General features: G+C 45.6%; 1 protein-coding gene across 1 annotated transcript; it reads right to left on the minus strand.

The window, feature by feature from the left end:
• Window positions 1-968: 968 nt before the first annotated feature.
• Window positions 969-8,996, minus strand: LOC149440243 (uncharacterized). Its single transcript, XM_089658873.1, has 2 exons — window positions 8,991-8,996; window positions 969-7,001 (listed from the first exon to the last, which is right to left on the minus strand). The coding sequence occupies exons 1-2, from the start codon at window positions 8,994-8,996 to the stop codon at window positions 1,116-1,118; spliced, it is 5,892 nt and encodes a 1,963-aa protein (XP_089514999.1). The 3' UTR covers window positions 969-1,115.
• Window positions 8,997-12,611: the final 3,615 nt, after the last annotated feature.

A 12,611-nucleotide genomic window follows, 5' to 3' on the forward strand; every position in this document is an offset into this window, starting at 1 on the left:
GTCAGATTTTTACAGTTGTATATAAAATGCACTTTTCCCAGTGCTAAACCATTCATCCAGTTTCTAAATGGTTGAATTTACAGTATAACAATCAACAGCCAATATAAACGGATTGTAGTGGCAAAAAAAGCACTTGTGGGTTCCACTAATCTTTTTTTTGTAGATTTCTTCTTCAGGGGGGGTATCTTGTGCCTACATACATTTACTAATAGGTGTCCCTCAGTCCTATCTTAAAAATGTGGGAGGTATGCAAGGCCTGCAGGCTTAATCTGGCCCCCAGGCTATTTTATGTGGCCCTTCGCACCTCTCCTGCAGCTGCACCCCTCTCATCTCCGCCCCCATCTTCTCAGAGAGCAGAGAGGACAGAATTTCTCCTACAGATCCTGCACCTCTCTGTGCAGCCACAACATCCCCTCAACTCCACCTCCTCTGGTCTCAGCAGTCAGCAGACTGTGGCAGCTGACTCCAGTCCTCTCCTGGTCCTCCTCCAGACCCTGCACTTTCTGCTACTCAGGTCAAACCCCAGCTTCTTCCCAGCACAAGGTAAGGGGGGTGCACTGTGATGTAAGGGAGGGTGGAGGATTCTTGACTTCTGATGGTGGGGGGGAAGGGTCTTGACATCTGATGTAAGGGGGTGTTCTGGACATCTAGTTTTATAGATGCAACTGGCCCTCTGAGGGCAAACCAAATGTTGATGTGACCCACGATTAAATTGAGTTTGACAGCTCTAAGCCATTTCTAGCACCATTTCTGGCCATATATGTCTTCAATTGGAATGGTCCTCCCTGCTGAGCACCAAATAAATGACTTTCTCTGTTTTTATGTTTGAAAATGTTTTGAATGACGACAGAACACTGTTAATGGTGAATATTGTATCATTCACTGTACTCATTCACTATGTACTGACATCTCTCTAATGTACTGTCACTCAACCTTGAAAAATTCAATAAACACATTGAAACGAAAAGTGCATGCATGAATTTTTTATTTTGCACTCTCTAGTGGCCAAATGCAGTGTTTTCAGCTTTAAATCAATGAAAAACATTCGACCAGCACACCAATTTCTGCAGGATTATAACTGCTATATCATTTTTTTCTTGTAATTATAATTTTACTCAGATAACATGGTGAAAAACGACTTTTCCCTGGCTATATCTTCTGTGAATGTGCAAACGAAGATGTCTGTTTTTTTCTGAAATATACCAGTTTTTGATCAAGACTTTTAACCTTGCATCAGATTCTGCACTGTAATGGAAGGTTAATTCATGGTCATCGTTAAATTTTGACTGCCTGATTTCTAAAATGATAGAATTTTCGATATAGATCAGGTCCTCTTTTTCATCCATGGCGAAGTTGTTTATCATTTTTGTGCCGGTGGCATCTATGAGGTTATAAACATCTTTTCCTTCTCCTCCGTGAAGAACGTCATATCCACCCATTGGCTGGATAAGGTCGCTGCCTCCTCCACCGTTGAGGTAGTTGTTGTCATCGTTTCCTATAAGAATGTCATCATAGCTGGTACCCAGTATATTTTCCATTCCAAAGTAGAGGTCTCCCTCAGCGTCCGCACCTGACCCGAAGCCAAGATGCAAATTGACAAACACACCGGATGAACTGCTGATGTTCCCTAAATACAATAAGGTATCTGATCCCGTACCTCCATAAATTGTATCAGCTCCTGGACCCGGATAGATAAGGTCGTTCCCTGCTTCACCCAGGATGAGGTCATCTCCTTCACCTCCATAGATTTGGTCATCTCCAGGTCCACCTGAAAGGTAGTCTTTCCCATCCGACCCTTGGAGAACATCATTCCCATCTTCACCACAGAGTACATCTGTATTTTTACCCCCTATAATCGTGTTATTCAAAGCATTGCCATCAATGAAGTTTCTTTCCTGGAGAGATCCATACACGGTTGGCAAAGAATGTAGAATTCCTGCTGAGAGATCGAGATGAAACTCTTTATTGTGAAGCCTGTAGTCTGAAAATAAAGGCTGAATCTCTAAGGTCTCCTCTGAAAAGGTGAACCACACATCATTGCTCTGCACTATCAGATGTCTGTAATTTTCACTTGAGCCAAATTGAAGAAGGCGGCATTGCCATTTGGCAACTGATGGAGCAGTTAGCACCACGTGCTTAATGGCTGGAATAGTAGTTGTCTGTATCACATACTGAATATCTCTAAAGTTGACATCGAGAACAAGATAATCCACTTTGTGGTCAGTGGCGTAATTGTTGATGTTGTAATCGCCCTCATAGTTTTTTCTTAGTTGGTAGGTGTCTCTGCCATCTTCACCGATCAAGGATGCTCCATTTGTCCCCGGGTCAATGTAGTTGTCTTTCGCATTCCCAAATATTTCAATGTTTCTAGGAGGCCCAATTATCTTGGTCGCCCCTTCATACATGCCAGACCTGGTGTTGAGAACGTTCATAGGTAATGTATCTCTGGAGTTATCTATGGCATATACAATGGGTTGTGTTCCATTGGGAATGCTAAAGATGACTCCATCCTCTGTCCGAATCTGTAAATGTCTGTAGAGTTCTGATGTGAACCAATCTTTTAATATAATTTTGCAATTTTCACTACTACTAATCTCAAGATCGGAAAATTCAGTTCTTCCTAAGGAAGACCGTTGTGCACTATATATTGCATTTTGGAATCTCAGTTTGCTGTATTCGCCCTTAATATAAAGGACATCCATCATGCCATCCTCTGCATAATTATTAATGTAGATGGTATCTGGACTGCAATCAATAATATATGTATCGCTGCCGTCTCCTCCCATTACTTTGCCTCCACCTCGTCCTTTTTGAATGAAGTTTGCTTTATTGTTTCCTTGAATTGAATCAAAGTATGAGGAGCCAATCACAGTCATTATATGTTCATTTCCTGGAATGGTATTTAAGTTAATATCTACTCCTTCTTTAGAGTCCCTATAGTCCAACACTAGTGAGCTGATTTCTGGCTCTGTCGTTGTATTGGAAACCTGAAACACCGCTAAATCTTTGGTTTTGAATATGACGTGCTGCCATTGCCATCCTCTCTTCCAGTCCTTGATGATGACACAGCTCTTCCCATTGGAGTCCCATATCTTTAGAGAATATGGGGGTGTTAATGTAACTTTTAGGCTTTGAAGCTCTACAGGCAACTCAACTAAATCTATTAGGTCATCATTTGCAAAATTATCAATGGTGTCGCACCTCCTTTTTTGTTGTATAATATACATGTCTTTTCCCTCTCGACCAGCAATGGTATTTGCTCCGCCTCGTCCCTGAATCACATTATTCAGCTCGTTTCCATTTATAATGTCATCAAAGTCTGTCCCTATGACAGTAACTACTGTTTTCCAAGGTGAGTTTTGCAGGTCAATGTTTCCGGCAGAATCTTGATTTGAAAAATCCAGAGTGACGGGCCACAAATCAACTTTTCCACTCAACTTGACTTGTCCAACATCAAATAAAATTCCGTCTGAACTTTTAAAGCTCATATGCTGGTATTCTTCCCCAAGAAACCATTTTTTAATCCATATTTCATGAAGATTGTTGTAAAAAAACTTGATGTCTTTTCCTACCTTTCTAGCATTTATTTGTTGAAATGTAATGTTGAAAACTAAAAGGTCCATCAGTTTGTCGGCTGCATGATTACAAATCTCAGTTCTCCCTCCATCAAGGGGAATATAGTAAATGTCTCGGCCATTCCCTCCATGCACAAAGCTCATCTGTGGACCTAAAAAAAAGATATCATTGCCATCTCTCCCATAAAGCTCATAGTGATATTTATCAAGAGTGTAAGAAAGGCCTTTAATGATATTTTGTTGCACAGCAAAGAAGCGGTTGGTTTTGGCATTGCCTATGTAGGTGCCATATAATGATCTCTCATCTAGAGTCATAGAAGAAATGACCTCCCTTCTTGATAGCGGAATGAACCAAAAGGCGGTTGCAGTTTGCTGTTGCATTGTAATATTTACAGCTTCTCCGATTCCCAAAACTAGATCCTCAGTTTCACAGTCCTTCTCAAACCAGATCTCTTTTTCAATTCTTTTTGATGAAACAGGATCAGTCAGGGTAATAATCATTGAACTGTGGTTTGTTAGCTCAACTCTTAGGTTTCCTCCATAGGCAGACTCTTCCCCTTGGGTAAAGTCTATCTTTTTGTGACATGCATCCCCATCTTTTTCATCTACGATCTGGAAGTAATTTTCAGCAGTTTGCAGCTTGTGCACAATGTCCATGCTCTTTCTGTGCTCCTCTTCTAGGCTGTAAACATTATAGATCATTACTTGTACATTTATCTGTTTCAGTATGTCCAGAAAACCATTGCCTACATCTCTTATGGCTAGACCAACCCCTCTAATAACAGCTACAAATTTGTCCCATTTACTGGCATCTGGAGGTAAAGCATCGAGCTCGTGCCTAATTTCATGGTAGAGCGGATCGAGAAGTAGACGTATTATCGTTAAAGCTGCAGTTATTGGAAGCGTTTCCGGACCAGCCAGGGATAAGACAAATATCGCTTCATCAAGTATTGCATTTACTATTCCTATTGGATCGTCTTGCGTGAGATCCTCATATATACTAAAGGCAGTAAAAGCAGCTGAGAGGACAGGAACTTCCCTAGCAACATTGCCAACCTTAGACATACTACTTGTGAACTCTGCAGCTGCTATTTCCTCTAGATGTGTAGAGATTTTGGCTATTGATTTTTGGGCAATGTTGCCAACAAAATCATTGACTGCTGCCTTAAAACCAGTCATTTTGGACACTCCATGCACACCCTGTGCTAACTTGATGCCTCTTTTCCATTTTTCTTCCGCAGCAAACATCTGGTTTGCAGCTTGAAAACCCATCAAAGTCCTATAGAGTCCCAAGCCATGGTTAATGTTGCTGGAAACTGAATGGTTTTGTCCAAAATATGAATTTATTACATCTTCTGATTTTAAAGCGTCCTTCATTCCGGGCATTAAAATCTCCTTTGTTTCTGAAGGGTTTTGCTTGTTCTGCAAAACTATCTTGATGCCTTCTTCATATCTCTCGATCAACTTCATTTTCTGGTATCTGGACAGATCCTCTGGTGTCTGTTCTCTAATTTTGTCGGTTATTTTCTCGATAAGTTGTTTCCTGTCCTCCATCATCTTTAAGAGTAACTCTGTCTCGAGAGAATTTTCTCTTCCCTGCTTTTCGATGGTTAGCAGATCATTTCTTATATCTTCAGATGGGGGCATTGGCCCTATTTGTCTCTCAAAGTTTATGTTGTCTAGAGGCCGAATCACAACCCCCATTTTTGTTTTTACATCGCCTAATGTCATTTCTATTGGTTGTACGTTATTGTTGCGATTTTCTCCAGAGTATTCACTTCCCTTTTTCATAATTATCCATTGCTTCATAACAGACAGAGTTTCCTCTTTAATTTTCTCCCTCCTGTCTTGGTCAGTTGTCTCGTAGTCTGGTCCTATAGCAGCGTGGTCACCTGACCATGTCTGCCCTCTTAGCATTGGGTTGCGGTGACGAAACTGACCCCATTTTATGTGAAAATCCCACAGTTGTTGATTAGCGATAAACATATCTGGGTTTCTGACAGCCTCGGATATATGGGTGGCCAGAACAGCCATTCCATCGTAAGGATTAATATTCCCCATTTCATTCTGCCTGCCACTGATCCATAGTTTTACCATGTCCACAAAATTGTTTTTGTTTTCCATATTTCTGCCGATTTCATCATAGGTAACATGACCTGTGATAAAATTTTCGACTTGTGAAATGTGATTTTGGTTTGTTGTCCCATGCAGGTTCACATAAAAGTCCTTCATATTTATAGCGTAGACGTAGTCTTTAAAGCGGAAATACTTTTTCTGCTTTGCCATTTTATTTTCTATTGTATTACAAATGTCCTGTATAAAACGGTTAGTGTGTGCTGCTTCCTTTACTTCACGCCACGTCTCTTTTATACCAATATTCTTGTCTATGCTTATACCATTTCTCAGTAAGTGCCATCTATATTTTAGTAGCAGTTTCTTTCTTTCGGAATTTGAAGTGTCTATGATGTCCTTAATATTTTGTAACAATTCATCCAGGCTGCTTATGGTTGGGACCATAACATATTCTTCATTCCCAGATGCCTTATGAACCTTTAGAAGTTCTGTATTCAGAGTTTGATCCTCATATGTTCTAAAACGTTCCGTTATGGTATTTCTTACAAACTGGGTAATGTAATCATCTGAAATATGATATATTTTATCTTCCTCTGTATAATACAGATCAAGGATTGGAACGTTATCTCGAGCAAGTGGGTCATACTCCACAGCAAGGTTCTGGAGCCTCTGCGACTCTGGGCTTCTTCCTCTTGTATCGCGCACTTCCTGGACTTCATTGTTTTTGTCCAGGTAGAATTTGCGCTTGTGTTCTGGGTTGTGTCTGCTCTCCCATTTTGGATCATCTGGGTCCCTTGTCACTTTTCTTCCTTCCCCCTCTACTATGACCTTAACTGTGCGAACTGAAACTGAACCAGCAGTGATTTGTTTGTTTTTCAACCCTATCAAGAATTTTCCTACAAAGCCTTTCCCTTCTTCTCCAGCTCCCACCTTGCAGAAAACCAGACTTATTTCCTTAACACCGTCTTGTTTCTCAGACCAGTGTAGAGGGGATGCATGTTCCCGAAGTTTAATAATGACTTCTGCCAGCTGATTGGCCGTTTTCCCACCCACAGACATCTCTCCTTCTCTATGTCCTCCATTTCCCACCACAGAAAGTTTGGTGTTTCCAGTTATCTCGATAGCATTGGTTCCTTCGGGTTTCAGTGCTTTGAACCCTCCAGACCGCTCATCCCATTCTAGCAGACTTTTTGGACGGCCCCCCGTCGTTTCCTTATTGTACAAGGATTCGGCAGCATTTCGGACGGTTTCATCTTGCTGAAGTTGGATAATAATTTCGTGGTCGAAAGCAACGAGTTGGGGTATTTCTGCAAAATAGATGCCATCGTTTCTGTTCGCAGAGCTGGAAGCCACCTGTGAAGAACACACATGTGAATGAAATGAGATTTCAGAAAAACTGCAGAAGATAAATTAGCTGGGTTCTTCTTTTTTTTATATATTTTTTTTATTATTGTAGATTTTTATGAAAGATTTGCATATTACAAGACATAAGCACGGCCAAAAATATACAACTGCGGGAGATAATTGGTGTAACCAAAGTATAGGTATAGCATATCATTACACATACAGTGGGGCAAAAAAGTATTTAGTCGCCACCAATTGTGCAAGTTCTCCCACTTACAGAGATGAGAGAGGCCTGTAATTGGCATCATAGGGAGACCTCAACTATGAGAGACAAAATGAGAAAACAAATCCAGACAATCTCATTGGCTGATTTGGAAAGAATTTATTTGCAAATTATGGTGGAAAATAAGTATTTGGTCACCTACAAACAAGCAAGATTTCTGGCTCTCACAGACCTGGACCTTCTTCTTTAAGAGGCTCCTCTGTCCTGCACTCATTACCTGTATCAATGGCACCTGTTTGAACTTGTTATCAGTATAAAATACACCTGTCCACAACCTCAAACAGTCACACTCCAAACTCCACTATGGTGAAGACCAAAGAGCTGTCGAAGGACACCAGAAACAAAATTGTAGACCTGCACCAGGCTGGGAAGACTGAATCTGCAATAGGCAAGCAGGTTGGTGTGAACAAATCAACTGTGGGAGCAATAATTAGAAAATGGAAGACATATAAGACCACTGATAATCTCCCTCCATCTGGGGCTCCACGCAAGATCTCACCCCGTAGGGTCAAAATGATCACAAGAACGGTGAGCAAAAATCCCAGGACCACACGGGGGGACCTAGTGAATGACCTGCAGAGAGCTGGGACCAACGTAACAAAGGCTACCATCAGTAACACACTACGCCGCCAGGGACTCAGATCCTGCAGTGCCAGACGTGTCCCCCTGCTTAAGCCAGTACATGTCCGGGGCCCATCTGAAGTTTGCTAGAGAGCATTTGGATGATCCCGAAGAGGATTGGGAGAATGTCATATGGTCAGATGAAACCAAAATAGAACTGTTTGGCAGAAACACAACTCATCGTGTTTGGAGGAGAGAGAATGCTGAGTTGCATCCAAAGAACACCATACCTACTGTGAAGCATGGGGGTGGCAACATCATGCTTTGGGGCTGTTTCTCCGTAAAGGGACCAGGACGACTGATCCATGTACAGGACAGAATGAATGGGGCCATGTATCGTGAGATTTTGAGTGCAAACCTCCTTCCATCAGCAAGGGCATTGAAGATGAAACGTGGCTGGGTCTTCCAACATGACAATGATCCCAAACATACCGCCCGGACAACGAAGGAGTGGCTTCGTAAGAAGCATTTCAAGGTCCTGGAGTGGCCTAGCCAGCCTCCAGATCTCAACCTCATAGAAAACCTTTGGAGGGAGTTGAAAGTCCGTGTTGCCCAGCGACAGCCCCAAAACATCACTGCTCTAGAGGAGATCTGCATGGAGGATGGGCCAACATACCAGCAACAGTGTGTGCCAACCTTGTGAAGACTTCCAGGAAACGTCTGACCTCTGTCATTGCCAACAAAGGATATATAACAAAGTATTGACATGAACTTTTCATATTCACCAAATACTTATTTTCCACCATAATTTGCAAATAAATTCTTTCCAGATCAGCCAATGTGATTGTCTGGATTTGTTTTCTCATTTTGTCTCTCATAGTTGAGGTCTCCCTATGATGCCAATTACAGGCCTCTCTCATCTCTGTAAGTGGGACAACTTGCACAATTGGTGGGGACTAAATACTTTTTTGCCCCACTGTACCTGAGGAAATTATATATGTAAATTATTTCAATGTGTCAACAAAACATTAATATACAAGATTTTAGTGAAAGTGAAACCTGTCGGAGGCAATGAAGGGGGATCCCCAGTTAAGTCTTGGTGAGCACACTTGATCGCCACCAATTACATAAGCAAGGCTGATAAAGAAGGATACCTGCATCAAAAAGGCTAGAGAATATTAGCAGTGTGTGAGTGTTAGGAATCGATAGTAAAAGATTCAGTAGTCACTTCCAGTGATAACATAAAAAAAAATAAAAATACATAATATGAAAACCTCTAAAGAAAAGAGAAATGTACCTACAAAAGGTGGGCTAATTGCCCTTTAGCATGGATATAAAATAACTACACACTCACCGGCCACTTTATTAGGTCCACCTGTTTAATTGCTTGGTAACACAAATGGCTAATCAGCCAATCACATGGCAGCAACTCAATGCATTTAGGCATCTAGACGTGTTGCAGACGACTTTCCGAATTTCAAACCGAGCATCAGAATGGGGAAGAAAGTGGATTTAAATGACTTTGAACGTGGCATGGTTGTTGGTGCCAGACGAGCTGGTCTGAGTATTTCAAAAACTGCTGATCTACTGGGATTCACACACAACCATCTCTAGGGTTTAAAGAGAATGGTCCGAAAAAGTGAAAATATCCAGTGGGAGGCAGTTGTGTGGAGGAAAATGTATTGTTGGTGTCAGAGGAGAATGGGCAGACTGGTTGGAGATGATAGAAAGGCAAACGTAACTCAAATAACCACTCATTACAACCAAGGTATGCAGAATACCATCTCTGAATGCTCAACATGTCCAACCTTGAAGCAGATGGGCTACAGCAGCAGAAGACCACACCGGGTGCCACTCCTGTCAGCTAAAAACAGAAAACGGAGGCTAGCTACAATTTGCACAGGCTCACCAAAATTGGACAATAGAAGAATAGAAAAAATTTCTGCCTGGTGTGAGTCTGGATTTTAGCTGCGACATTCAGATGGTAGGGTCAGCATTTGGCGCAAACAATATGAAAGCATGGACCAATCCTGCCTTGCATCAATGGTTAAGGCTGGTGGTGATGGTGTCATGGTGTGGTGGATCCATTCTGCCTTGTATCAATGGTTCAGGCTGGTGGTGGTGGTGTCATGGTGTGGGGGATCCATCCTGCCTGGTGATCCGCTGGCCAGCACTGGTACTGCAGCCTGCACAGCAGGTCAGTCATTTCCTGGATCTGTGAGGAGAGGCTGTGTGAGGAGCTGCTGCTGCTGAGCTGCAGGACAGCTTGAGGGGCCTGGGGCTTGCCTGCCCCAACCCAGCCCAGGTGGGATGTCGGTCCCTGGGCCTGGTTCTGCTGACCTGAAGGCCCCAAAGCCTGGGACCTCAGGGGATGTATCCGGCTTAAACAGGATGGAAGACCCTGGGCCTAGTCCTGGAGGGAAGAAGGCCCCAAAGCCTGGGACCCCAAGTGCCCTGCCCGATCCAGGAAGGAAGGAGGGACCTGAGTCCAGCGAGGTTAGTACCCTGGAGGGACTTAGTACCGGCCTCCGAATCCCAGCAGTGGAGGACCTGGGAACGGGCCCAAAGATGGGGGAGACCTACTCCCAATACAGGGAGCGTGTGGCGGCTCGGATCAGGCTGGTGGAGCAGGAGGGGGCAAAGCTTAAGAAGCTGTCTCTTGATTTGAAGAAGCTGCGCACCTCTTACTTACGCGTGTGGTCCTCCAAGAGGCAGGCGATGAAGCCAGGTCTGGAGGCCTTGGAGCTCCAGGTGTCCCAACAGGAGCGGTATGTTTTGGCGCTGCAGCGGAAGAGTGGGGCCCTTAGTGAGCGGTATCTAAATGAGGCCAAGTTCAGGGCCGCGAGGAGCCGCAGGGTAGCGGCTGTGCGGGGCCCTGTGGAGGAGGCCTCATCTGTGGAGGATCTTGCAGTGGAGTTGTCGGAGGATGGTGAGAGGAGACAGGGGCTGGCTGAGCCCGCTGTGTCGGTGGAGGAAGAGGTTCGGCCTGATATGGAGGAGCGTGCGGCTGCACAATTATCAGAGTCTCTCCCCCCTGGGCAGCATCCCACAGATTGGGGGACACAGATGGAGGAGGCAGAGCTGGCAGGTGGGCTCCAGTTTACGGTGGAGGAAGGACCGGAACTGCGTCATGCGGACTTCCAGTTTTCATCCGAGGAGGAGGAAGTGGACGCCGGAAGTGACGTCATCCCGCGCAAACCCGCCAAGCCGGTGGCCAGGGAGCGTGCCGCTTTTGCGCGGCTGGATCACAGTCTGCAGGAGGTGCTGGCTAAGGCTGGGGAACTTCCCTCAGGACACAATGGACAGGACTCTGCTACTGGGACTGGTGAGGTATTCTTGGGCATGGGGGTGACAAATGGTATATCTGTTGATGTGTCAGGAGCGCAGGTCCGCCCCACGGTTCTGACTAGGGGTCTCCTCTCCCCAGTAGTCCTGCCGGGCCCCGCCCCCTCGGGGGTTGTGATGGCTGCGGGTGTACAGCCTCATACTACTCCTCGGGGGGAGTTGTCTTCTGAGCCCCTAGTACAGGCTCCTGTGGGTCAAGTCCAGGTGGGCTCCCCTGCCCCGGTGAGTGATGCCCACCTCCCAGCTCCCTGGGGTCCCAGTGTTTCACAGCCTGTGCCCCCTGTCTTGGCTGCCAGTGCAGTGGTTCCTCCTGCAGGCTCCCCTGGTATAAGTGTCCCTAAGCCCGCGTTGAGCTACTCCGCGGCGGTTAGGGGTGGTCCAGTGCCCATGGGGTCAGCCAGGGCAAGGGCAGGCAACCTACCCACTTCAGCAGCCAGGCGCAATGTTGTCCAAATTAAGTGGACAGGGGTGGGTCCCCCCCTTGGTAGGAGGGAGGTAATCGACCGAATTCTGGAGATGGGGTTCCAGGCAAGTGAAATCTTTGCCTTTATTGCTCCGGTTGGGAGCGGGGAATATGATGTCTCTTTCATGCGGCCTGACCATCTTGATTTATTTTGGCAGCGGTATGAGGCCACTTTTGTGTCCAGTCCCAGGTGGGTGGGTTTGACCCCCCGGCTTTTGTCCCGTCAGTCCCTAGTTAAGAAGGTTACAATCCTGGTGCGGAATGAATCCATCCCTGCTGCGGATATCCAGGTCTGGTTGGGCAGGTATGGAGATGTGTTGGGGCCCTTGGGAAAGGTCCTGGATGACCGGGGGATATGGACCGGTGGGTGGACGGCTTCCGTTCGCCTCCGTGTGGTCGGGAATGTTATCCAGCATGTCCCCTCCTCTGCGTTCTTGGGGAAGGATCGGTTAATTATCTTTTATCCTGGCCAGCCGAGGGTCTGTCACCGGTGTGGGGCTAAGGGGCATTTTGCTGCCACCTGCCCAGTTGTACGTTGCTCTCTCTGCCAGGAGATAGGGCACTTGGCAAGAGATTGCAATATCATCAAGTGCAACCTCTGTGGTACGGAGGGGCACTCGTACAACAGGTGCCCAGAAGCCCTCCATAACCTCCCTGTGGGAGAGTTGGCAGCTGAGTTTTCCCGCATGGATGCGGAGGAGGCGGGGGAGGAGTTAGTGAGGGCTGCTTCGGCTTTGGCAGCTACCCTGGCGGGGGAGGTGGAGGCTGCTGAGGCTTCTTTGGTTTCTGCCCCATCTGTCCCAGTTGTGTCCTCTGTCGCCCCTTCTGGCATGCCTGTCCCCCCTCCTAGGAACAAGAAACTGCTGAGGGAGGCTGCTAGGGGGGCTGGGTTGGTGGAGGCAAGGTCTAGCGTAGTTGTGGCCGCTCCCCCTGTGCTCTTGCCTTTGCGGAGGGAGAAGCCTGGTAA

Source organism: Staurois parvus, unplaced genomic scaffold (assembly GCF_062004578.1).
Source record: "Staurois parvus isolate SC_StPar_1 unplaced genomic scaffold, SC_StPar_1.0 ptg001108l, whole genome shotgun sequence".
Classification (NCBI taxonomy): Eukaryota; Metazoa; Chordata; class Amphibia; order Anura; family Ranidae; genus Staurois; species Staurois parvus.